General features: G+C 42.8%; 1 protein-coding gene across 8 annotated transcripts in view; it reads right to left on the bottom strand.

Annotated features, from left to right (window-relative positions):
- The window catches only part of EPB41L2 (erythrocyte membrane protein band 4.1 like 2), a 114,024-nt gene that overhangs the window by 31,765 nt on the left and 56,307 nt on the right, over nucleotides 1–25,952 (bottom strand). For all 8 annotated transcript variants that reach the window (XM_063124680.1, XM_063124687.1, XM_063124683.1 and 5 more), the window contains exons 5-10: nucleotides 19,963–20,005; nucleotides 11,353–11,428; nucleotides 9,144–9,362; nucleotides 7,813–7,900; nucleotides 3,987–4,139; nucleotides 2,076–2,173 (exon numbers count right to left, since the gene is read on the bottom strand). In XM_063124680.1, the coding sequence (XP_062980750.1) occupies nucleotides 2,076–2,173; nucleotides 3,987–4,139; nucleotides 7,813–7,900; nucleotides 9,144–9,362; nucleotides 11,353–11,428; nucleotides 19,963–20,005 (677 nt within the window). The remainder of the gene's footprint in view (nucleotides 1–2,075; nucleotides 2,174–3,986; nucleotides 4,140–7,812; nucleotides 7,901–9,143; nucleotides 9,363–11,352; nucleotides 11,429–19,962; nucleotides 20,006–25,952) is intronic.

Genomic DNA, 25,952 nt, shown 5'->3' with positions numbered 1-25,952 from the left:
GCCTCAAGTGACAAAGATGGTTCTAGGAGAACCCCCAAGCTACGAACCTGCTCCTTCAGGGGGAGTGCAACCCCATCCAGAACCGGTTGAACACCCCCCATCCGATCAGAGGAACCACCCACCAGCAGCATCTCAGTCTTGTCTGGATTGAGCTTCAGTTTATTAGCCCTCATCCAGTCCATTGTCGCAGCCAAGCACCGGTTCAGCACATCCACAGCCACAGCTGATGAGGATGAAAAGGAGCAGTAGAGCTGCGTGTCGTCAGCGTACTGATGACAGCGCACTCCAAAACTCCGGATGACCGCACCCAACGGTTTCATGTACATGTTAAACAGGATGGGGGACAAGACCGATCCCTGCGGAACTCCATACTGAAGAGTCCACGGGGCCGAGCAATGTCCCCCAAGCACCACCTTCTGGAGCCGTCCTGCTAAGTAGGAGCGGAACCACTGCAATGCAGTGCCCCCCACTCCCAACTCAGCCAGACGTTCCAGAAGGATACCATGGTCGATGGTATCGAAAGCCGCTGAGAGATCAAGGAGAATCAACAAAGTCACACTCCCCCTGTTCTTCTCCCGACATAGGTCATCATACAGGGCGACCAAGGCTGTTTCCGTGCCAAAGCCGGGCCTGAAACCCGACTGAAATGGATCCAGATAATCAGTCTCATCCAAGAGTGTCTGGAGCTGGCTGTTAACTTTGTTTCTGCTGTATAGGTTTTTTAAAATTGTGTTATGGCTTGCTGTTTTATGGATTTTTATTTTAATTAAATGGGAAATGGCGATTAATTGCCAGGTATCAGTAAAAGTTACCTTTACCATATAGGACTTGCTCCTGCCCCACTTAACTTCCCAAGCCTACGGTTTATGAAATAATTACTTATGGCTATTAATGAATGCACTTACACTGAATGTACTTACATTCATTACAGCTGCATCCAGACATATATCATTTGAATACTGACTCCTCAACAGAATAATTCTTGGCCATTTTTTGTTCAGACAACATACTACTTTCTCATAAGCCTCTAGCTCAGGGAAAACCCATTATTCCCGTTTGCAGCTGAAAAGGATGTGCACAGCACTGATTGGTTTGCCCCTTGTCACAATCATGGAGCCACCTCCCAACCCTCCACAAAGCTTTAAAAAAAAAGAATGGTTATTCTGCTTTTCTTGCTTCTTTAGAAGACAGTGAACCATTTTAAAAATGGATAAACTTGGAAACAGCTTGGGAAACAGAAAAGGCAGAAAGCCCTCCTGAAGCACAGAGAGGTGAGGTGGTGGTGAAAAAGAAAGAGGACATTGGTTTTCTGTTTGGAGGCATGTAGGTGTTTGAAAAAAAATGCAGGAGGAATCTAAGCTCCCCTAGCAAGTCAGGGGGGAAAAAAATCCCATTAGCTCCTAGCTATAGGTATGTCTGTATGTGTTCGAAGACTTCAAAGTTCAATTACCTCACTACTTTTATACTCAGTCTAACAAATGCAAAATAATTAATGAACACATGTTAATTTCTGAAATGTCACGTCTGTACGTATTCCCTCCATTCCACTACTGCCCACTCGTATAACTTCCCAGTTACACACATACATATGATCCTCTTCTCACTACCCCAGCCACCCAAACACACTATAGCACAACATTGCTCACGACAGAAGAAACCATGAAATCACTTAACATTTTACGGGGGAGGGAAAATATCCTAATACAAAACACAGAAATGTAATGTGTTTTATTTGCTTTGTAATACCGGCAGACTGAGATAATTTTAATAAGATAGGGGATTTTAACCTACAGAGGTGGTTAGAAATGTGATAGAACATGTGTTTCAGTATAGAGATATTATAAGGGTCAAATCAAAGAAAATGTGAGACATGCATCGCTGTCTCCTAAGGATTTTTTTTTTTAATGCTGGCATGAGGGGCTGCAAATTTTGCTGGAGCAGTAGCATGGGGGTGTTTAACACCGTTCTCTATGGGCCATTTCCAATCAAAACTGCCCTCCCAACTGTGCTTTTCTTTCCAGAAAGGAAAAGACATGGGGACTCATATCCAACGATTATGGAATATAAAATTTTACCTATAAAAAGTATGATGCTCGACACAAACTTTCCATAACCTCTTCGCAGCGCGATGGTTTGGCAGCTTAAAACCAATAGTACTCTCGAACTGTTCCAACTGAAAAAATTCCACACACCAAAATTAATACAATTTCTGAAAGCTCAGTGTTGGCTAGGTAAAAATCTAGGAGTGCAGTTATTTCAACTACAGCATTTCTCACTTCTTAAAATTTGAAATGCTGAAGAGCTGTCATATTTCTAACCTAACTGTACTACCTGAATTGCAGTGCATATGCCAATAACCACTCTTCTCTGGCAAAGAAAAATAAAGAGAAAGCATGCACACACATGAATGAGTAACGGTTTAGTATTATGGGAGCTTTTATGACTAGCCAGCAAATAACCATTTAAAGTTGTTCAAAGAAAAATGGAATTCTGCAGAAAAAGCTTTCAAACTAAGTTTCAAGATCTTTCAGGAGGCAGTCTAAATATTGTACAAAAAGGTTTTCACTTATTATAGCTAAGCTATTACAAATAAAATAAGATTACAGCTGCAATCTTACATATTTAGTAGGAAGTAAGTCCCACTGGACTCATACATAGGATTGCACTGTTAGGGAATCATATTATGTACTGCATTTGTAATAGGCTGACATACTTGTTTAATATATTGCATTTGTATTTTGTCTATTTTCTGAAGGCTCATGGGCAAGCTATGGAAAGTGAAATAGAATATTTTTAACCCATCCTAAGAATAAACTCTAGGGCAAGGTGGGCAACTTCCAGGATTCCAGGGGCCAATTCTCCCCCACCACCCTAGAAGCTGCCCCCTTGGTACCACACTGGCATGGCAGCAGCAAAAACAACTGGCCAATTGACGCATGCACATTTAGTTTTAAAGCTAAATTGGCTCTTTTTGACCACTGCCACTGAAATTTGGTGGCAATCCATCAAATGTTTTGCCACCGTGGCAGTCGGGACCCAACAAAAGGCCAGGAAGGGTGCATGTGGACCATGTGCTCATTCCTAGCCACTATCCAAAGATGATATAATGCACATACAGATGGCAGCCACATGAACAACAAGTGCTTTCTTTGAAGTTTTTTCTTCAATGTTCTGAAAGTCAAAGAGGCAAGCTATTTGTAAACTAAACTGTGGCTTGCTGTGACAGCAGAAGTTGGTGTCTGAAAAATTAAAAGTATCTTGGCTGTATCATAGGCCTTGCAACAGGTACATATAACATCTTTGGATCATGGCCTATTTTAAATGAATCTTCAAGAACATGTAAATGTTCTATTTGAAATACATGGCACTAGTACATAATTTGTTCAAAAACAAGAGTACGTGTATTAGATTACAGACTATCTAGTTAGTAGGATATCCATTTCCTTTAAGTATCATTCACAATCTCAATTTCATACACATTTTCAGTGGGGTTCAAACTGTTGTGCTGCTTTCAAAAAAGAAGATTTACTCATCTCTCACTATTCATTCTAAATGGATCTGATATTTACTTCTGAAATCTGAAGCAACAAGAAAGCAAAGTGCTTTTGACTTTCAGAAGCCGAAGCATTGTTTATGGAAAAACCTATTATGAACATGAATAAGAACCAGTCTCCACCATGCGTTTAAGTATTTTTTCAAAACAAACAAACTAGATCACTGCAGTGAGAGCCCAATGATATAAACATGGAGCTGCAGAACTGCTGCTTTAAGAATATGACAGCCTATCATTTAAAACAAAAGCTTTTCAGGACAGTGGTCTGCCCAGTTATTCAGGAAGAAAACTACCAGCATATAAGAACTAGTATCTGCCAAAAAACTACACTGTGCAGACATATCCCGACATTATTCACAATATGAACTGTTTAAAGATTGGACCATATCTTCATCCAACTCCTGAGATGTGAATTATAAAAAAAAATACTTACCTCAGTCGGTCTGACTTTAATATAGAAGTTACTGCGTTTATAAGAAATCTTCAAAATTTTGGGCCAAGCAAAACGGTTGATCCGGAGTCTGTCCTTGTAAATGAGTAACCCATTGGCACACACACCCAGCATGATGTCTACACCTTCAGAATCCTATCGAGACAATAGTGAAAACAATTTTAATTTGAATATTGTAGGAATGAGAAAAAAAGACACTAAAAAACAGCAGGAGAGTACACTAAGTTGAACAAAATGACAGGCATGGAAAATTAGCTGAGCACCAAGATCTTAGAACATAACAAAGAGCTTTAGAAGTAGAGACAAAACCAAAATGGAATACATGAAATGCTATCACAAATATTAGTGCATTATTATACGCAGTGAGAAAATTACATATTTTAGAAATAATAATTAAATGGCAGGATTCTATGAGACTTGATATAAGAGAGGAATCAAAACATGTTTAGCAAGGACAAGGGGAAAGAAAAAACTCAAGTTTTGAAAGAATCAGACTTTCACTGAGAAGCTTACTAGTGAAAAAATAGCAGAAAAGGCAGCAAAAATATTAGCAAGAGAGATCAGATACAAAACAGAAAATTAAGAGAGCATGAATATAAAAGCAATAAGAGACCAAAATAGTAGATAAGGCTATAATAAGTGAATAGGAGCAGCCCAGGACAGAGCCTTCAGGATCACTGCTTTGATAGAGCAAAAAACATGACTACCTTTTAAAGATGTAACAGGAAGAGTAGACTGAAACCAAGAAAAAACTGTGATGGAAAAATCCAAAAAACAAAGAAAGGCAAGTATAGAAAGATCAACAGTGTAAATATAGAAGAGAGCTTCGAGATGTAAAGTGGGTAGAGAGATAGTAATCACAGAGATATACAGTCGTGTGAAAAAGAAAGTACACCGTCTTGGAATTGTATGATTTTACATATCAGGACATAATAACAATCATCTGTTCCTAAGCAGATCTAAAAATTAGGTAAATACAACCTCAGATGAACAACAACACATGACATATTACACCGTGTCATGATTTATTTAACAGAAATAAAGCCAAAATGGAGAAGCCATGTGTGAAAAAGTAAGTACACCCTTACTGCTTCCATAGGAATTAAGATGCTAAGTAGCAGACAGGTGCTGCTAATCAAATGCCCATGCTAATCAAATGCTCATCAGCAAGTATGACCACCTCTATAAAAACCAAAGTTTTTTCAGTTTGCTGGTCTGGAGCATTCAGGTGTGTGTTAACACAATGCAGAGGAGGATCAGCAGTGATCTTAAAGAAGCAATTGCTGCTGCCCATCAATCTGGGAAGGGTTATGAGGCCATTTCTAAACAATTTAAAGTCCATCATTCTACAGTGAGAAAGATGATTCAAAAGTGAAAAACATTCAAGACTGTTGTCAATCTTCCCAGGAGAGGACGTCCCAGCAAAATCACCCCAAGGTCAGACCGTGCAATGCTCAGAGAAATTGCAAAAAACCCAAGAGTTACATCTCAGACTCTACAGGCCTCAGTGAGCATGTTAAATGTTAAAGTTCATGACAGTACAATTACAAAAAGACTGAACAAGTATGGTTTGTTTGGAAGGGTTGCCAGGAGAAAGCCTCTTCTCTCTAAAAAGAACATGGCAGCACGGCTTAGGTTTGCAAAGTTGCATCTGAACAAACCACAAGACTTCTGGAACAATGTCCTTTGAACAGACGAGACCCAAGTGGAGATGTTTGGCCATAATGCACAGCGCCACGTTTGGTGAAAACTAAACACAGCATATCAGCACAAACACCCCATACCAACTGTCAAGCACGGTGGTGGAGGGATGATGATTTGGGCTTGTTTTGCAGCCACAGGACCTGGGAACCTTGCAGTCATTGAGTCGACCATGAACTCCTCTGTATACCAAAGTATTCTAGAGTCAAATGTGAGGCCATCTGTCCGACAGCTAAAGCTTGGCCGAAATTGGGTCATGCAACAGGACAATGATCCCAAGCACACCAGCAAATCTACAACAGAATGGCTGAAAAAGAAAGAATCAAGGTGTTGCAATGGCCCAGTCAAAGTCCAGACCTCAACCCGATTGAAATGCTGTGGCGGGACCTTAAGAGAGCTGTGCATAAACAAATGCCCTCAAACCTCAATGAACTGAAGCAACGTTGTAAAGAAGAGTGGGCCAAAATTCCTCCACAACGATGTGAGAGACTGATAAAGTCATACAGAAAACGATTACTTCAAGTTATTGCTGCTAAATGTGGTTCTACAAGCTATTGAATCATAAGGTGTACTTACTTTTTCACACATGGCTTCTCCATTTTGGCTTTATTTCTGTTAAATAAATCATGACACGGTGTAATATGTCATGTGTTGTTGTTCATCTGAGGTTGTATTTACCTAATTTTTAGACCTGCTATGTCCTGATATGTAAAATCATAAAATTCCAAGAGGGTGTACTTTCTTTTTCACACGACTGTACATCGCAAGTCTATGGAGGTTTATGCAGAAGCAACTTCCAATGTGTTCAAAGGTATTACTCCCAAATATATGTGTACAGCTTTCACACAGGTACTCTTCAAATGCAGTCACAGCCACACAAGAGACCTGTTTTTCTGTGACCTGATCCAATGTGGCAGGGGGCTGCATGAGAATGAGGCAACCCTGTGGGTCTTTTCCTATTTTCCTTGAAGTCTGTAGGGGTGTCACACACAGGCAAAACAATACCAATGCTGGAAAAATTGTGGCCAAACCTAATCTGTTTTGTGATCATTTCCATTTGAGCTTAATTATTTTACTCAATAGCTGTCCAAATACTTGCATGGTGTTTCGTAGTCTTCTTCCTAGCGGTATCAGTATTGGAGAAAAGTTGCTAAAAGCTTGAGCAAGTTCATTTTCTCCCCTGCATTTTTCTTTCCCCCACCAACTGTCACCATCAAAACATTCTGTAACCCACAGGACTTTCACAAGCTATTCCAAGGTTTCTCCATACCTTGGTTTCTCCATACCTTTTGTTATGGTTTCTCCATACCTTGGAATCCCCAAGGTATGGAGAAACCACTACCTTATTTGGGGCAAAATTATTTTGCTTCTAAACTGGTATGCACAGGACTACCAAAGTGCAGTATTATATACAAAAAATAAAAAATAAGAAAAAGAAAGGCCCACCTGCTACCACCTAAATGCCCTGAAAGTTTCTTGTCTCCTACAATGTTAATTCCCCCCTCCCCCGGCAATGCTCTTCCAGATTTGCTATCCTTGTGTATGAAGAGACACCATTATATTCCTTTCTCTACTTCCGATACTTGTTGGAAGAGGATCACCGCTATTTCCCTCTATTACCTAGATAGAAGGACAGTTGTTGGATTGATGGTAGTAAGTCTGACTCACTCCTTCTCTCTTCCCACTCCCATGAAACTGGCTGGAGATGAAGGAACGTGGTGCCTTTTTCCAGTCCCACAACGGTTCATGGAGGAAGCAGTCATTTTGACAGGGGGAGGTGTTGAGAGGGGAAGAGTATAACTCCAGACATGAGAATCTCCATCCATATACTGCTGCCACTCAAAGCATTCTAAAACAGGCATTACCACTCAAAGGCCTAAGCTAGCATGAAATGATGAGAGTGGAAGGAGTGGAACACACACACTTTGGGTACTTTTCTAGCCCATTGTCCTCCAAAAGCCTCCTGTAAGCTTGAGTTGGAGCCAACAGCCCTGGCATTCCTCACAAACAACACAATCCTATGCATTGTGCAAAAAGATAGTTTTGGTACTTGAGCCTGTTATTTTCTAAATAAAGGTTTGTGTTCTATAGAAATGCTGGCCAATACCTTAGCATGGTGTAAATCCACTCCATACATGGAAAGTCTTTTGGCATTTTCTAAGAATTGGGAATCTGCCTGCGCCGGAGTCAAACCCCTGGAAGTATTTAGAAAGGGAAAAGTCAAAAGCAAAATTAGCATGTTCAACAACGTAAGCCTTGCACTATCAGACCAAGGTCTATCTAGAGCAGCATTTTGATTGTAGCAACCAGCCAGATGCCTTCTCAGAGTATAACAGTACCTGTCCCTCAATGGCATATTATCTTAGCTAAATGGAATCTTCATATTCAGCACTAACAACGATTCACCCTTGCGTCTCCAGAAAAGCTGATAGGACACTTGGCAACAGAGGCCTTAGCTAGACCTAAGGTTTATCCCAGGATCGTCCCAGGGTCATCCCTGTCCATGTAAATGACACACAGGGGATCCCGGGAGCAGGCAGGGACGACCCCGGGACAAACCTTAGGTCTAGCTAAGGCCAGAGTGGCCAAATTCTGTTAAACCCTGATACAACTCCAAGTTGTTCATAAACATTTCAGTTTGAAAAATGGGGAAAGCTCAAATAATGCAGGCCACAGCCCTGGCATTTTTGAGAAGTCAATTTTTAAGCCAAGGAAACAACAGAACCTAGATCTTAAGGGCTCTGAACTACATTATCTCACGTGTGGGAAAGCAGCAAAAGACTTCCGTGGAAGTGCTTATCTGGCATCCATCTCCTTTATTGATAAAGATGCAAAAATGAAAAACTATGTATTCTGAAATGTAAGAAGTTGCTTTGTTCAAGATTGTATCTACAACCTATTTTCAAAATGACTTAAACCCCATACATTTAAATCAATCTCGTTCTCCCCCAGTAATCATCATTATAAAAGTTTCTGGGACAAGTTAAGAACTTGTTTGTCCAAAATGCATCATCACACCACTCAAATTCACTAGGATATTACTTCCAGGATCAAATAACACCCACCCATCCTGCCTTATTTGGAAGAATCAAGCATGGGGCATCAGGCCGGTAGCCACAACTGCTGAAGTTCATTGTGAGGATAAATATCACTGAGTAGGTTTTCAATTTACAAGTGTAAGCTCTGTGAACCTTTCCATCAGAAATGTTTACTATTACTTTTGCTGGCTAAGTCAAATGACCCACCTTTGGCTGACTTTTCATGGACAGTCTAAGAACAAAAAACACATCAAGTTTGAGCTTTCCCAAATGTTACGAATTAACGGTATAAAGGAGTACAGAGACATTCTAGCTATTGGGATTCCATCCAGAATCCATTACTATGTCCTACTAGCAAAGAGAAAAGGAATGTAACTCAAGTATTTGGAAAGCAACACACCTGTGTGTTTTATGTAACTCTACTACTTTTTCTTCCATCTCTTTTGTCTGGTTAGGTGCAAACTGGAATTCCCCTATGTAGTCATTGTTGTGCTCCTCTGGATCATAGTCACCTAGTTCAGCTTGCAGAGTATATGAACCAAGGAGAGCATGAGTCACAAAGGAACATGGTAGACGCCCAGAAGCAATATCATGACGAAGCTGCAAGCACAGAAAATACCTGAAAGAAGAAAAATGGCATAGATATGACAAGCATTTCTTACTTATTTTGACATGTCAGGAAACGTAAAAAGAATATTTAGTTTTTATCGATTAAGGCAATCTGCACAACTTTGGGCCTGTCTTGACGAGGGGTTTGGCCCATGGTGGATCCGCAGTGGCAGCAGGTCATCTATTTGACGTAGCCACCATCACGGATCCCTCCTGAGGCATTCCACCGAAGCCCCACTTTAAAAAGGTCAGGCACTTACCCCAACTTTTTCAAGCCAGTGAGGGGCAGACCTGCATCTTCTGTCTATCCCCCGCCAGAGGCGTTTCCCCAGCCTCTGGCGAACCCTGATTGGGTCACCATCGGCAGAGACAGGGGGAGGGGGTGGTGCAGTGAGCCAAATGGCCACTGGGCCAGCTACATGCCTCCGTGGGCCCACGAAGCAGTGCAATTAAAGAGGGAAAAACAACCTCAAAGTGGAGCAAAGTGCAATGGGCCTGGACAGGTAGGAGGGGACAGCCAAGCAAGTCGACTGACGGCTCAGCTGCCTCCGCAACTCTGTGAAAAACCCTAAAAAATATATATGGATGGGGCGCTGGGGCGCCAAGACAAAGGGGAGGCAGCTCCTCTTCCCCCCCCGTTACAACCCCCTCACTCTCGCCTTCGGCCCCCAGGCCACCGCCTCGCATCCTCTGGGGAGAGCCAAGATCAGCTCCATCCTCCCGGGAGAGCAAGGAAAGGGGGGGGGGACCGAGGAGGGATGCGCCAAGTTGTAGCAGCACCCATCCAGTTGCGCAGCAGAGCAGTTCCTCCCTCCCCTCCTGTCACAACCCCCGCGTTCTCTCTTCATGTGGGGACAACGCGAAGGAGCGTAAACGCGGGGATTTGAGGGCCCGTGGCGCCAATGTGCTGCCATAAAAACGGGTGCTTTAAAGAATGGTCAATATATACTTTAGCTGCTAAGTACAAAAAAGTGCATATTAGGTATTATTCATTTTCATCTTCCATTTTACTTTTTGTAATATTTCAACTAGGTTGCAGAACAGCCTGTTATTGCATGCTAGTTTAAACTATGACTTTCACAGTAAGGAAAGAAAGCCTTCATGTTCTGAGTGGTTAGTTACATAGGTTATATGTTTGGCAAACAGTGAAGAAAGATGATCTGTTAATATGTACAAACTATGCACATAAAACTATAACTTGTATATTGTACATTGCAATGCTTCTCCAAAAGTCTTTATTATTAATTCAACTGCAAGTCCCCAAATTGTGTTTCCCATGAAAAACCAAGCCCCCACCCACAAAAGTAGGCATAACAATACTGGGAATCTAAACTCACTGAATTCTGGCAAACTTGGACACAAGTATAATAAACTGCTTGGGAAGGGTGTTGTTGGCAGATGAGACTGAGGAGTTTAACTGTAAGAATGCAAGCAGCTGGTTCAAAGTCAAAAGTTGGGAGTATTTCCCCGAACTAGGAGTGGATGTTATACTAGTTCCAGCTCAAGAGCTTTCAGATATCCATAACAGATTCATATCTGTTGAGGACAGAACATATCAAATCAAATATCCTTATTGAAGCATTCTTTCAATAGGAAAAAAGTTTTTGCCTTCACTTACCCTTCCTATGACCTAAGCTGTTTGAACATTTGCTATCGATTCAGCCCTTCTTCAACAATAAAAAGCATCAACAAGTTGCATTAGCTCCCTTTTTTCTGAAATTCATCTGAAGTATTTTTTTGCAAGATACATTTCCACTTGCTGCTCCTATTTTATCTTTCATACTATCCTAGACCCATGGGAAACACCTTGGAATCCAGACCAAGGTGATGGTAACACATGCCTCCAAATATTACAAAGAAATAGGTGAGGAACTATTTATGCTATTTTGTATCTTGACCATTTTCTTCTAGGCACTATGATACATAAAATTCTACAGATACTTCCATATCTATATTTTAAAACATGATTCAAAGCCTGAGAGTACATCTTAATAACATACCTGGTGATGTCTTCTGTTAACTGTGAAGGATCAGGTGGATAAAACTTCACATTAAAGTTGAATAGCCATGGCAAACCTACAATTAGTAAGTTCCAAAGAAAAAATATTGGGGTAAGGGGAGAGAATGACAGAAATGAAAAGACACACACCTAGGTCTACTATACATGGAAGATACTGAACGTGAACAAATGGCCAGTGACTCTGTCAAAGTACTTTTATACACTGAGCTTTTTTCACATAACTTGCAAACTTATTGTAGCAGTGGATTTTAAAGTTATTCTGTCATGCTACCTCAGATTTGCTAATGAAAAATATTTTTCAGGCTATTTTGGCATTATGCCCATACTGATTTAAGAACAGAAAATGCATATGACATGAGGCAAGTCCACATGACAAGATGACACTCCACATCTACTGATGAGGCAAGTAAAACTGGTGCAGATACTGAAAAGGTACCAATATGACTAATATCACAAATAACCCACTGTCCAACACCTTCATTATGTGTTTTATATTATGGCTTTCTGATAGCTAGTTAGCGCATGCCACCAAAGCACTGGTACAATCTACACTGATGTGACAAATCTCAGAATTGGCCTATTAACGCATTTGTAGGATGGTAACTGAGATTAATGGTGCAATCCCACTAGACAGTCGGCAGCCTCTAAACTTGCGAGACTGTGAAGTATCCTACACTAGCCAAGAGGCAATAATCACCTCTGCTCCAGCCAACCTGCATTTCTGCTAGACGGGAGATTTTGCCCATCTAGCAGTGTTACCTCAGAGGGAAAAGAGAAGGAGGCCATACAACATACCATATGTTGTATGCCCGCTGCCACGGTCTCCTCCCTCTTCCCTGCCCCTGGGAATGCTTCCTTGTCCCTGTCTCCACATTCCACTTTAGGGAGACAAAGAGGTAGCTGGCGCAGATCTCTCTGTGTTGGCTAAGAAGGGGCGAGGTAAAGTAGCATGGCTTCCTGCCTCCGAGGTTGGAGCCCTGTCTCTGATCTCGGAGTCAGAAAACCAAACTATCCTATGGTCTACCAGATGCTGTATGGAGGGCAGGGAATAAGATCGCTCTGCAAGCTGGTTTAAAATAACAAACATAATATGAATAATGCGTGTGTAGCATTGCAGCCTTTGAACATGTCTGTACTCAGCTAAGAATACTATGGGGGGATACAAAATAGTTCTAACTAGCACTCCCTTTCTTCCTTCTTTTCCCATCTCCATCCACCGTAGTATCCAACTCAAACAGAGTTGGAGCTGGCCAGACCATCTTCTTTTCCTCTCAATATCCTGGAACAATTTGCTGGCTTCTGGTGAATTGTGGCTAGTGTCAAATGCAGCTGCCAGAGCCTACTAACAGTATCAGGGAGGTGAGAGGGAGACCTGCCTCACCCCAAGTTTCATGATGCCTCCAATGGAAAATATATAACTATTTTTAAAAATCTGGCTGTAGGCCAGTTAAAACTGTGTAGCAGGCTGGATTCATGGATTCCCCACAGCAGGAACACGATTGATTCGGTCTACAGCGAAATCTACCATTACAATCAATTCTATGAAATTGTTAAACTTATATCTACTTTGGGGGGGGGGGTTACCTTCATTATTTAATTAAAACCATGTAAGGAATTTAGGATTTCAACCTTAAACATTTAAATTGTTGAAACATTTGTTGTCCTATGGCAATGCATACTGTAGTGAGAAAAATGCAGGTTGCTTACCTGTAACTGTAGTTCTTCGAGTGGTCATCTATGCATTCACACATATGGGCTCTGCGCCTGCGCAGAGACCAGACCGGAACCTACTATAGCTGAGTGGAACGTTTTTGGCGGGAACCCTTCCCCCCACGCTACCGCGCATGTCCATGGGGTTCCCGCCCTTACCTCAGTTTACAGGAGTCCGACATTGTGCCCCCATAAACATGAGTGTAAATAAAATAAAGTACATTCCACAATAAAACAGTGTCATTTATAAGTCTCACACCACCAAGTGGGGATGGTGGGTGGGTTGTGTGAATGCATAGATGACCACTCGAAGAACTACAGTTACAGGTAAGCAACCTGCATTTCTTCTTCGTGGTCTCTATGCATCACACATATGGGCGAGTAGCAAGCTGACATACCTTTGGAGGTGGGTTGGTGCATCATCTGAAGATCTCTGAAAGCACTGTCCTCCCAAATGAGCAGTCCTGCCTCGCACGGGTGTCCAAACTGTAGTGCTTGACAAACGTGGATGGAGTGGACCACGTTGCGGCTCTACAGACTTCTGCCAAGGGAACACCTCTGGTGAAGGCCACCGATGTTGAAACAGCTCTGGTGGAATGAGCCGTCACAGGTTTCACTAACTCTAATTTAGAAATAGAGTAGGCCAATTCTATTGTCTCCACTATCCAGCGTGACAACCGCTGGCAAGAAACAGGGAGTCCCTTAGAAGGCTCACCATAACAAATAAACAATTGCTTTGTTTTCCTTAAAGTCTCTGTTCTGTCTTTGTAAAAAGCAAGAGCCCTTCTTACATCGAGAGTGTGCAAGGAAGACTCAAGAGGTGTAGTTGGATTAGGGAAGAAAGCAGGTAAAGTAATATGTTGGGACAGATGAAAAGTAGACACTACCTTAGGTAGGAAGGCTGGATCTGTGCGTAGCACAACCTTATCCTTATGAAAGATAGTGTATGGGACATCTATCCTAAGAGCTCTAAGCTCACTTGCCCGTCTTGCCGATGTAATGGCTACTAGAAAGACAGTCTTTAAAGTAAGTAGCCTAAGGTCTGTCGAAGCCATAGGCTCGAAGGGTTTGCGTGTCAGTGCTTGCAGCACAACTGACAGGCTCCATGGTGGCACGATACTCTTCACAGTCGGTATCGTGTTCTTCAGACCTTTTAGAAATTTCTTCGTTGTTGGATGGGTAAAAGGTGTAAACCCATCTATACCTTGGTGAAAAGATGTAATCGCAGCAAGGTGAACCCTGATGGATGCGAGCTTAAGTCCCTGCTGGAAAAGTGTCAATAAATAATTGAGGATGAAAGATAAGTGGCAAGATTCTGGTGTTTGATCTTGTTCTGAAGCAAAGTTCCGAAATCTTTGCCACTTTGCTGTATAAGCCTTCCTTGTGGAAAGCTTTAATGCTGCTAGTATGATATGATCCACAGTCAAAGTTCTGGTACCGGAGGAGGAGTGGTTGCTATCCTCCATGCAGTCATCTTGAGGGTCGACAGATCTGCGTGTCGAACCTTGCCCTGGTGTCGAGACAGTAGCTTCGGTGTCGACGGGAGCCTGATGTAATCCCCTCTCGATAACCGAAGGGCGTGAGGAAACCACGTCTGTCGAGGCCACCACGGTGTGATGAGGATGCAATTGGAGTTGTCTATCTGAATCTTGGCTACCACCCTTGTCAACAGTGGGAAGGGAGGAAACATGTACAGGAGATTTCCTCTCCAAGTCCTGGTGAAAGCGTCTCCTAGAGAGCGCTTTCCTCTTCCTGCCCTGCTGCAATACTTGACGCAAATTGTATTGTCCTCGGTAGCGAAGACATCGACAGCAGGGCGGCCCCAATACTGAAAAAGGCTTTCTCGCACTTCGACGTCGAGCTCCCACTCGTGGTCGACACGGAACGACCTGCTGAGGGAGTCCGCAACGACGTTCTCCTTGCCGGCTACATGGACCACAGTCAGGTAAGTCCTTCTCTTTATGCACCAGTTCCATATTCTGAGTGCAGAGCGGTTCAGAGGGTGTGATCTTGTTCCACCCTGCCTGTTGATGTACGCCACCACCGTGGTATTGTCCGTCGCGATCAAGACATTCTTGCCTTCGATCATCTGTGCAAATGCTTTTACCGCATTTTCTACTGCCAGGAGTTCGAGATGGTTGATGTGATGCTCCCTCTGTGATCGAGGCCAACGACCCTGAGAGGTTAAAGAGCTGCAATGGGCTCCCCATCCTTCTAAAGATGCATCCGTCGTGATCGTTACCGAAGGCGCGTCCTGTTGGAATGGAACGCCTTCGAGAAGAGTCGACATCGAGAACCACCATCTCAGGGATGCCCTCACTTGCTTTGGTATCGAAAGGTAAGTTCGTCGAGCATTGTGTCTGAGGTCGAAAGTCCTCAAAAACCAGGCCTGCAAGATCCTCATTCTGAGTCTTGCAAATCTGATGACTGCCGTAGTAGCTGCCATCAATCCTAACAGTCTCTGAATTGTCCATGCCGAAACCTTTCGGCGGCTCTCGGTATCGATGGCTAACTGCTGTAAGGTGTTTGCCCTGGTTGACGGTAAGTATGCCCTCCCGTCTCGAGAGGATAGGGTTACCCCTATGAAGTCCAATCTCTGCTGTGGAGTCAAAATGGACTTTTCGTGGTTGACCCACAGCCCCAACGAGTCCAACAGGTTGAGGGTGGTTAATATGTCTAACTGGAGCGCCTCGCTGTTGTCCGCTACGAGGAGCCAATCGTCCAGGTATGGATAAACGTAAATGCCTTTCTGCCTTAGGTGGGCGCACACCACCGCCATGACCTTCGTGAAGACCCTCGGTGCCGTCGCCAATCCAAACGGAAGAACGGTGAACTGGTACTGGGATGCACCGATCGAAAACCGAAGGTAAGCTTGATGCGACCTCCTGATGGAAATGTGGAAGTACGCATCCTTCAGATCCACCACTGCGAACCAAACTCCTTTCTGTAGAAGCTGCAGAATTGAAGTAACCGTTGTCATACAGAACTTCCTCGGGGTGATGAACTTGTTCAGTTGTCTTAAGTCCATGATCGGTCGAAGACCTCCATCTTTCTTCGGGACCGTGAAGTAACGAGAGAAAAATCCCTGATTGAGTTCCTCTGCAGGTACGGAAGAGATGGCTCCCTTCGATAGTAAGGTCTGTACCTCGAGCAGCAGAGGAGGGGATGGAGTCGTTACCTTCACGCCGGAAAAAGGAGGAAGGGCATCGAGCTCGATGGCATAGCCCGACTTGATGATAGTGAGCACCCAGGAGTCTGTTGTAATTGACTCCCATTGATGGTACTGGGGTGCTAAGCGGTTCGCAAAAGGGAGTGGATCTGGGGCCGAAGAGTCAAACCCGCTGCTTCTTACTGAAGTCGGGCTGCCTCTTATCCTGCTGATATCTGCTCTGGTAGGGCCTCTTCCTCTGCAACTGTTGTTGTTGCTGGCGAGGCTGATGTTGGTACTGAGGCCGGTACTGCTGGTGTTGTTGCATTGGCGGCCTCACCCATCTCTTTGGCCTGTACTGCACTGGAGGAGCAGTGAAACCCATCTTTTTAGCCGTTGTTCTGGCTTTGTAGATGGAATCCAGTGTTTCATCGGTGTTAGTGTTAAAAAGTCCTTCGCCATCGAATGGCATACTTTCTATCCTCCACTTGGTTTCATGGCTTAAATTAGCCGATCTGAGCCACGCATGTCTCCTCAGAGATATTGCGCCCATCATCGACTTTGAATGGCAGTCCACTTGGTGTCGAGCCGTGGATAACTGCTGCCTGGCGATGGCTGAGGCCTCATTTTGAAATACCCTCGCCAGCTCCTTCTTGTCCTCCGGTAGGTGTTCACATAAGGAACCCATCTTTTCCCACAGGAAAAGTTGGTACCTCGCCATCGTCGCTTCGTATGCTGACGCCCTAATGCCTAAAGAAGAAGAAGAGTAAATCCTTCTACCAGTCTGGCCTAATTTTCTGCCTTCCCTATCTACTGGAGCCGAATGTGCCTTTTGTGATTGGCCTTGGGCTGACTCAACCACAATGGAGTTAGGCTTTGGATGTTGCACCAAAAACATGACGCCTTCCTCTTGAATTCGGTAAAGGGTCTCTAATCTTTTAGACGTAGCCTGAGTTACAGCAGGTGTCTTCCAGGATAGTTGGGCTGTTTGCTTCAACGCATGCGGGATGGGAATAGCCAGTCTCTGGTTAGTGGTAGATTGGAATACATCATAAATGGGATCCACAACTGATTCGTCTGTTTGCTGGATATCTAATCCTAGAGCCTGTGTCATTCTAAGCATATGGTCAGAAAATCTGACCATATCGTCCGAAGGAGAGGAAGGGTCGTCATCGTGGACCTCATCCTCCGGCGAAGGCATTGTTGGAGTTGCAGACACCCTCGACTCCGAATCTGAAGGGTAGTCTTGCTCAGGAGAAGACAATGTAACCACTTGCAGTTGAAGTTGCTCCGTCGGTACCGTGGGAGCTGCCCCGGTCGACGCCGATGGCTGCATACGTTGCCGAGGGGTAGACACCCTCGAAGCTTGATGGTCAGGTGGTGAAGGTAACCGGCACACTCTTGTCATAGGTGGCGGGTGCGCATAATACTCTTCCTGGGGACACTGTCGATCCGGGAAGTAGCGCTGAGGACGATATCGGTCCCATTCATAGTCTTCAAATCTTGGGTGAGGATCGGAGTATCTAGAAGCTCCGTCCCATTCACGGCGAGGTGTCAGTCTTGGAGATGGTTGTAGTGGGACCAATCCCTGCAATGTTTGAGGCCTTGTAGGCTGTTGGAAAGAAGCCGCTGACGCGGAATCTCTTAGTTCGCCCTCCGAAAGGCTGAGCGGGCGCGTCGGTACCGTGGCCATCGGCACCGACTGAGATCTCGATGCCGAGGGAGGCCTCGACATCGACGCGGTCGGAGCAATGGGAGGCGTGGAATGACTCCTAACTGACTCCGCCGCTCGAGGCGACGCTAGGGTGGATTTCTCAGCGTCCCTCTTTTTCTTCTTCTTCTTCTTCTTCTCCAGCTCCGAAGAAGGTTTAGGAGTTCTGGCTTTCTTTGAAATCTTCTTAGCCATAGAACTCGTCAAAGACCGGCCAGGCGTGAGGGGTATCTGTGCCCTATGAGCTCTGGCTTGCACTTCAGTGCTGCGGTCTGCTGATTTGTCGGTAACGGGCTTACGGATTGCCGTTTTTTCAGTAACGGGCTTACCAACTGCCGTTTTTTCCATAGTGGGAGCCTCCGTGGCCTTGAGAGCTTTTTCCCACAATATAGAACGAAGTCTGTCGGCTCTGTGCTTTCTAGTCTGTTTTGTGAACGACATACAGTGGTGGCAGGCCTCCACAACGTGTCCTTCTCCCAAGCAAACGAGACAAAGGGAGTGCCCGTCCGTCGGTGGAAGTTTCGCCCCGCACCTGACACACTTCCTAAACGGGGCTTTTGCTGCCATACAGGCCTCAAGCGACCGAAGTCGCTGAGGGAAAACTATCTACAATAAAACTTTTTTTATATATATATATATATATAGATAAAGAAAGAAGTAAGAAGAGTCTTAGGAAAAGATTGAAAAGATTTTAAAGAGAAGACTAAGTGAGTTAACAAGAAAAACGCTAGAGGTTCGGTTAAGCTGGTCTATGCACGATGGCGGACGACGAAGAACTGAGGTAAGGGCGGGAACCCCATGGACATGCGCGGTAGCGTGGGGGGAGGGGTTCCCGCCAAAAACGTTCCACTCAGCTATAGTAGGTTCCGGTCTGGTCTCTGCGCAGGCGCAGAGCCCATATGTGTGATGCATAGAGACCACGAAGAAGAACCAGTGAGATTCTTGCAGGACTGCAAAAATAATTTTAGATTAGGCTGTGATCTGGAATCTGACATTGTGGGCTGTGTAGCAATCTTTACATGTATTCTTCATTCATTTCATGAATATGTGTATGTATAGGCTGCCAGTCTGACCTTTTAAAATTGTTGATTCTATGCCAAATGAACCATTGTTTAGTGGTAAGTGCCAAACTCTGCAATGCTGCACTTCTTTTAGCCAACACTTCAAAGGAATTATTCAGCTATCATGATACATGAACCACCAACACATTAAGGAAGACTAATTTTCCAATGGCAATTTCTAGTGCCAACGATGGGGCTAGAAAAATTGTTGGCAAAATTTCTTGATTAAGATGGAAATCAGACATCACCTTTGGTAAAGATGCCACATCAGGACAAAGGATCATAGAATCATAGAATAGTAGAGTTGGAAGGGGCCTATAAGGCCATCGAGTCCAACCCGCTTGCAGGAATCCAGATGGTTGTCCAGCTGCCTCTTGAATGCCTCTAGTGTGGGAAAGCCCACGAACTCCCTATGTCATTGGTTCCATTGTCGTACTGTTCTAACAGTCAGGAAGTTTTTCCTGATGTCCAGCCGGAATCTGGCTTCCTGTAACTTGAGCCCATTATTCCATATCCTGCTGGTAATTCCAGTCCTCTACTGCTATGAAGTGGCCACTGGCTTCACCTAGCAACCTTCTTCATCAGCCACCTCTGCTGTAATGCATTAAACATGTAACTGTGCGTACAGATATGATATGCAAATCATATTGATCATATGGTTCCAAAACATTTTCTTCAGCTCATCATACACTTCTGATGTGGTGTGATATTGCAAGTTGCACCTCTTGACTAACGTTGTTTAAAAATTTGACACCTTTCATGTATTGACAGTAAGTGGCTTATGCCAGAGGTTTAATCCACTGCAGATAAACACACTGAACTAAGTTTCTGAACAGACAACTAGCTTTATGAGTCAACAGAAATGTACTACTCAGAAGTTAGTACGACCAGTTTTCTTCCATAGTCAATTGTCCACTTGAGGATTAATTGAAAGGCATATCCAGCGACAGAAGTACTTACTGCGAATTTGCCTCTTGATTTCCTTTGAAGGATCAAGCCAATTCTAGAAAAAGAAAAAGAAATTACATGAAGTGGGAGAGGGTGGGAGAAGAGTGAACATGCATTTTACAGTGCAACTATAGTTATTTGCTCTTTTTTCAAGGTCAACCTGTGAAGTTTTTGAGATCATGATATAAATCAGGCTGCATCAAACTATAAATTTCCTCCCTTTGCTTTGCATACATTTTTTCATTCACTGGAAAGATGCCCTATTTTCTTAAAATAGTCTTTGTAAAAACAGGTAAGGCGTTTAATCAATGCTTTCAAAGAAATTATCCCTGGCAAACCAGCATATAATTTCCACTCAGTCGGCTCAATTAAAATAAGGCACAGATCACCATGGCTGCTCTACATATTTTCCTACAAGATCCACAAGATACTTTTCTTTCATTTCATACAAATGAAAGATTACCTTTTGTTGTGATTCCAAGCCTTCCCACCAAGATGGGAGACAATAAAGAGGTCTGCCCTGCAATTCACAAAGCCTTATTCAGTAAATACACATCACTTCACACCTGAAGGGAGTGTGAAACCTAGCAGCTATCCTCTAAGCTTAATTAGCCTAACAAAGCAAGGCAGTTGCCTATCAACTAAATGGACAGTTTCCTGCGGTGCCCAACAGGCTTTTACTGAATTCCTTCTTCAGGGAGAATCTTCAAGTGATGGGGACTGCCTCTCACCTCCTCTCAACTCCACCCGCTTATTATTATTATTTATTTATTTATTTATTTATTTATTTATATAGCACCATCTATGTACATGGTGCTGTACAGCGTAAAACAGTAAATAGCAAGACCCTGCCGCATAGGCTTACATTCTATTAAAATCATAGTAGAGTGATAAGGAGGGGAAGAGAATGCAAACAGGCACAGGGTAGGGTAAAACTAACAGTATAACAGTATAAAGTCCAAACAGCATCAAGTTATAAAAGCTTTAGGAAAAAGAAAAGTTTTTAGCTGAGCTTTAAAAGCTGCGATTGAACTTGTGGATCTCAGATGTTCTGGAAGAGCGTTCCAGGCGTAAGGGGCAGCAGAAGAAAATGGGCGAAGCCGAGCAAGGGAAGTAGAGACCCTTGGGCAGGCGAGAAGCATGGCATCAGAGGAGCGAAGAGCACGAGCGGGGCAATAGTGTGAGGTGAGAGAGGAGAGATAGGAAGGAGCTAGACCGTGAAAAGCCTTGAAGGTCAACAGGAGAAGTTTATATTGGATTCTGAAGTGAATTGGAAGCCAATGAAGAGATTTCAGAAGTGGAGTAACATGGTCAGAGCGGCGAGCCAAGAAGATGATCTTAGCGGCAGCAGACTCTGGGATCTGTCAACTCCTATGTTTTATCCCCATCCAACAAAAACTGAGTTCCAAGGGGCGGAGAGGATGATCTCTGAGCCTCAGTGTCCTGTCCAATAAGCTTCTGAGAAGATTCTTCCTTGATTCCTGGGGAGTCTTGGAGAATTTCCTCCCCCACTTCAGTCTCCAAGTCCAATCCAGGCTTGGAAACCCAGTCCACCACATTAGGGAGAACAGGCCTGATCCTGATGCCTCTTTGTTGTACAACAAAAGTAAAGTGTTACCAAAGCCAATAAAATAGAATCTAATCAGAAAGCTTATTGTGGACTTTCCCCTCACTGTTAATTTGTTTATAAAATGCCATGTTAGAAGTATAGTTATAGGCAATAACTTCACATTGTCCTGCTAAGTCAAGGTTCAAATGCTGGGTGCTGCTTATTCACTACAAACTGAAATTGGGAGTGGGGGATTTGCAGGGAAGAAGCAGAATGTATGCATGCAGGCTGCTTTTTTAATTATTATTATTATTATTATTATTATTATTATTAATTATTATTATTATTTATTTATTTATTTATATAGCACCATCAATGTACATGGTGCTGTACAGAGTAAAACAGTAAATCGCAAGACCCTGCCGCATAGGCTTACAATCTAATAAAATCATAGTAAAGCAATGAGGAGGGGAAGAGAAGGCAAACAAGCACTGGGTAGGGTACACAGGCACAGGGTAGGGTAGAACTAACAGCATAAAGTCCAAGCAACATCAAGTTTTAAAGGCTTTAGGAAAAAGCAAAGTTTTTAGCTGAGCTTTAAAAGCTGCGATTGAACTTGTGGATCTCAGATGTTCTGGAAGAGCGTTCCAGGCGTAAGGGGCAGCAGAGGAAAATGGACGAAGCCGAGCAAGGGAAGTAGAGACCCTTGGGCAGGCGAGAAACATGGCATCAGAGGAGCAAAGAGCACGAGCGGGGCAATAGTGTGAGATGAGAGAGGAGAGATAGGAAGGAGCTAGACCGTGAAAAGCTTTGAAGGTCGACAGGAGAAGTTTATATTGGATTCTGAAGTGAATTGGAAGCCAATGAAGAGATTTCAGAAGTGGAGTAACATGGTCAGAGCGGCGAGCCAGGAAGATGATCTTAGCGGCAGAGTGGTGGACAGAAACCAATGGACTGATGTGAGAAGAAGGAAGGCCAGAGAGAAGAAGGTTGCAGTAGTCCAACCGAGAAATAACCAGTGCATGAACAAGCGTCTTGGCAGAAGAGACAGAGATGGTCGAATCCTGGCAATATTATACAGGAAGAAACGACAGGATTTAGCTACTGCCTCAATATGAGGAATAAAGGAGAGCGATGAGTCAAATATGAAGCCAAGACTACGAGCTTCCTTGACTGGAGTAAGCATAACATCATTGACAGTGAGAGAGAATGAAAGATGAGGAGAAGGTTTAGGCGGAAAAACAAGCAATTCAGTCTTTGCCATATTTAGTTTCAGACGACGATGAAGCAGCCAGGCTGAGATATCTGAGAGACATGCCGAGATACGATCGTGAACATCAGGAGAAAGTTCCGGAGATGAAAGATATAATTGTGTATCATCGGCTTTATCCTTTCTTGGTCTGCAGCCTTCCCCAAAGCTGAGGATCTAGACCCATATTTGTGACCAAAACAATGGCTGGGAATATTGGCTGGGGGGCGGGGAACAAGGCTCATGATGGCCTCCCAAGTCCAAGGTAGCTGCAGGGGAACATAAGAACCTAAGAGGCATGTTGAATCAGACCAAAGGCCTATCTACTTGTTCATGCAGTGACCAATACCGTACCTGTAGGAAGCCCAGAAGTAGGACAAAAATGCAACAGCACCCTCCTGCTCATGCTCCCCAGCAATTGGTATACATAAGCATACTGCCTCTTGATACAGGAGGTAATACATAGCTATCACGACCAGTAGACTTTAATAACTTACCCTCCAACAATTTGGTAAAATCCCCCTTTAAAGCTGTACAAGTTGGTGACTATCCCTACATTGTGAATCTCCCTCATTCAGCTCCATGGGATAATGCCTAGTATTACGAGGAAGAAAAAACTCCCTGTACAATTTCTCCACACTGTGCATAATTTTATACACTCAAGTCATTATAACCTTTCCTCATAAGGAAGCGGCTCCAGCCCCTTTATTATTTCCATTGCTCTTTTCTGTATCTTTTGCTATTCTAAAGTATTATTATTGAGGTGCTGTGACCAGAACGGTAAACAGTATTTGAAGGGTGCTTACACTATCAATTTCTTTACATGTAGCATGTTATTGGCAGTTTTATTTTCAGTTCCTCTTCTAATTCTGCACAACATGGAATTCACTTATTTTCCAAGCAGCCACACAGCCCATTTTAAGAACATATGAAGAGCCATGCTGGATCAGACAAAGGGCCCATTTAGACCAGCAGTCTGTGTACACAGTGGCCAACCAGCTGTTGACAAGGAGCCCACAAGCAGGACAAGAGTGTAACAGCATCTTCCTATCCATGTTCCCCAGCAACTGGTGTACATAGGATTACTGCCTCTGATACTGGAGGTAGCATAGCTTTCAGGACTAGTAGCCACTGATAGTCTTCTCCTCCAGGAATTTATCGAACCCCCTTTTAAAGCCATACAAATTGGTGGCCATCACTACATCTTGTGGTAGTGAATTCCATAGTTTAACTATGTACTGTGTGAAGAAGTACTTCCTTTTATCTGTCCTTATCTCAGCTGTTGTAACATTCCCTCATAGAGTATATGCTCCAGCCCCCTGATCATTTTAGTTGCACTTTTCCAACTCTACAATATCTTTTTTTAAGTATGGTGACCACAACTAATAGTATTCCAAGTGTGGTCACACCATAGATTTGTATAAAGACAGTATGATATTTGCAATTTTATTCTCAATTCCTTTTAATTATCCCTAACATGGACTTTGCTTTTTTACAGCAGCCACATACCGGAATGAGATTTTCATCGAGCTGTCCACCACAACTCAAAGATCTCTTTCTTAGTTGGTCACCAGTAGCTCAGATACTATCAGGTAATACTTAAAGTTGGGATTTTTTCATCAAGCAAATACAGGCAAGGAACATTTAAACATTTCTTTCCCCTGTAAATTTCCCCTCATGAAGCAGAGAAGGGGCACAAGAAAGGTATAAGAAAGGAAAATTGTAAAACTCTAGAAAATATTTTCTAACATGCAGTTCTGGTGGCCATCATAGAGAACACATTCTCTCATCCTTCATGTGTATAACGTCAGGACTTCCCCGATTTTTATAAACTCTAAAAGTTTTTTTCTAGAAATATTGCTCTGTGCATGCAAAGAACCAATGGAAAGGGCAGTTTTAGCCTTAGCAGTAAATACGTTGTGTTTTGCTGTTCTGAACACTTGTGGCTCCAATTAAAATGAGTAGGATAAAAAAGGACAATTTGTGCTTTTAACACAATCTATTTCTAAGCTATTTTAGGAAACCTAGATGTTCATGTTTAAGGTATTATTTATTCTGAATAAGAGGAAACTTCAAAATATCATCTTTCCTATGCATCGTACATAATTACAATCTATTCACCTTACTTGATTACATTCTGTAAGTATATCTCAATTTTCATACTACACAGTGCTGCATTTTTTTCTGAAACAATTGTGTGGAACACAATCGATACAGCTGGGGATGTTCTCTTAGAGACAAATTGTCAAAAGTATACAACAAGTCATACTTGCCAGTATCTCCAGATGATAGTTTTATGTTTAGAATGCTTATGCATTTGCACCATTACAAGATAGTAAAGCAACACTATTCACTTGATCTTTATCAAAGGTAGCATGAAAATCAAGGTGTGGAAAACCTAGCAGAAGCCTTTTCCCCTAAGAAGGCCCAACCGCAAAATATATCTTGCACTGGGACAGGCAAAGCCAATTACAAGGAAGAAATACTGAGCTTTTATATTGTATTTTATATTATGGTTTTATACTGTTGTTTTATACTTTGGATGTTTTTAATTTTTGTGAACCGCCCAGAGAGCATCAGCTATTGGGCAGTATAGAAATGTAATAAATAAATAAATAAAATAAATAAAATAAATAAATAAATACTTATTATGAGTGCTTTTTAGGCAGCTCATGAATAGGGAACAACTCTTCATCTAAATTGAAGTGATTAACAGACATTTAACTAAAATCAATTAGCTGTGAGGGAGTGCGTAAAAAGATAATTATGCCATTTCTAAATCCATCACAGGCAAACTATACAAGTTTGGTAGATAACAGATGTCTTACTGAACACTGCAATTCAAATTATAATATGAACACACCTCTTTCCAAGATTTTCTCATCTCAGAAGGAGTTTAGTGCACATGAACAGGCCATTTTGTTTTCAGTCATAAGTGACATTATTCAGTAGGCTGCCATTAAATTAGTAAAAAACGAAGTTATAATACACATGTCCACAGGACATGTTAGGTGCTTTGCTCGCAAATATCTAGATGTTATACTATAGGAATCCAGAAAATAATTGCTTGCCATAATTTGGAATGAAATAAATATAGATACACGCTTTAGTGGAACATTCATGACACATTAAACATCAAAACTTTCAACAAATAACTTTGTGCTGTCTGTAAACACTAATTCAAAAGTATATTTGTTTTTACTC

The sequence above is a fragment of the Elgaria multicarinata genome, chromosome 4, assembly GCF_023053635.1.
Source record: "Elgaria multicarinata webbii isolate HBS135686 ecotype San Diego chromosome 4, rElgMul1.1.pri, whole genome shotgun sequence".
NCBI lineage: Eukaryota > Metazoa > Chordata > Lepidosauria > Squamata > Anguidae > Elgaria > Elgaria multicarinata.
This window is presented reverse-complemented; position numbering and strand designations above follow the sequence as displayed.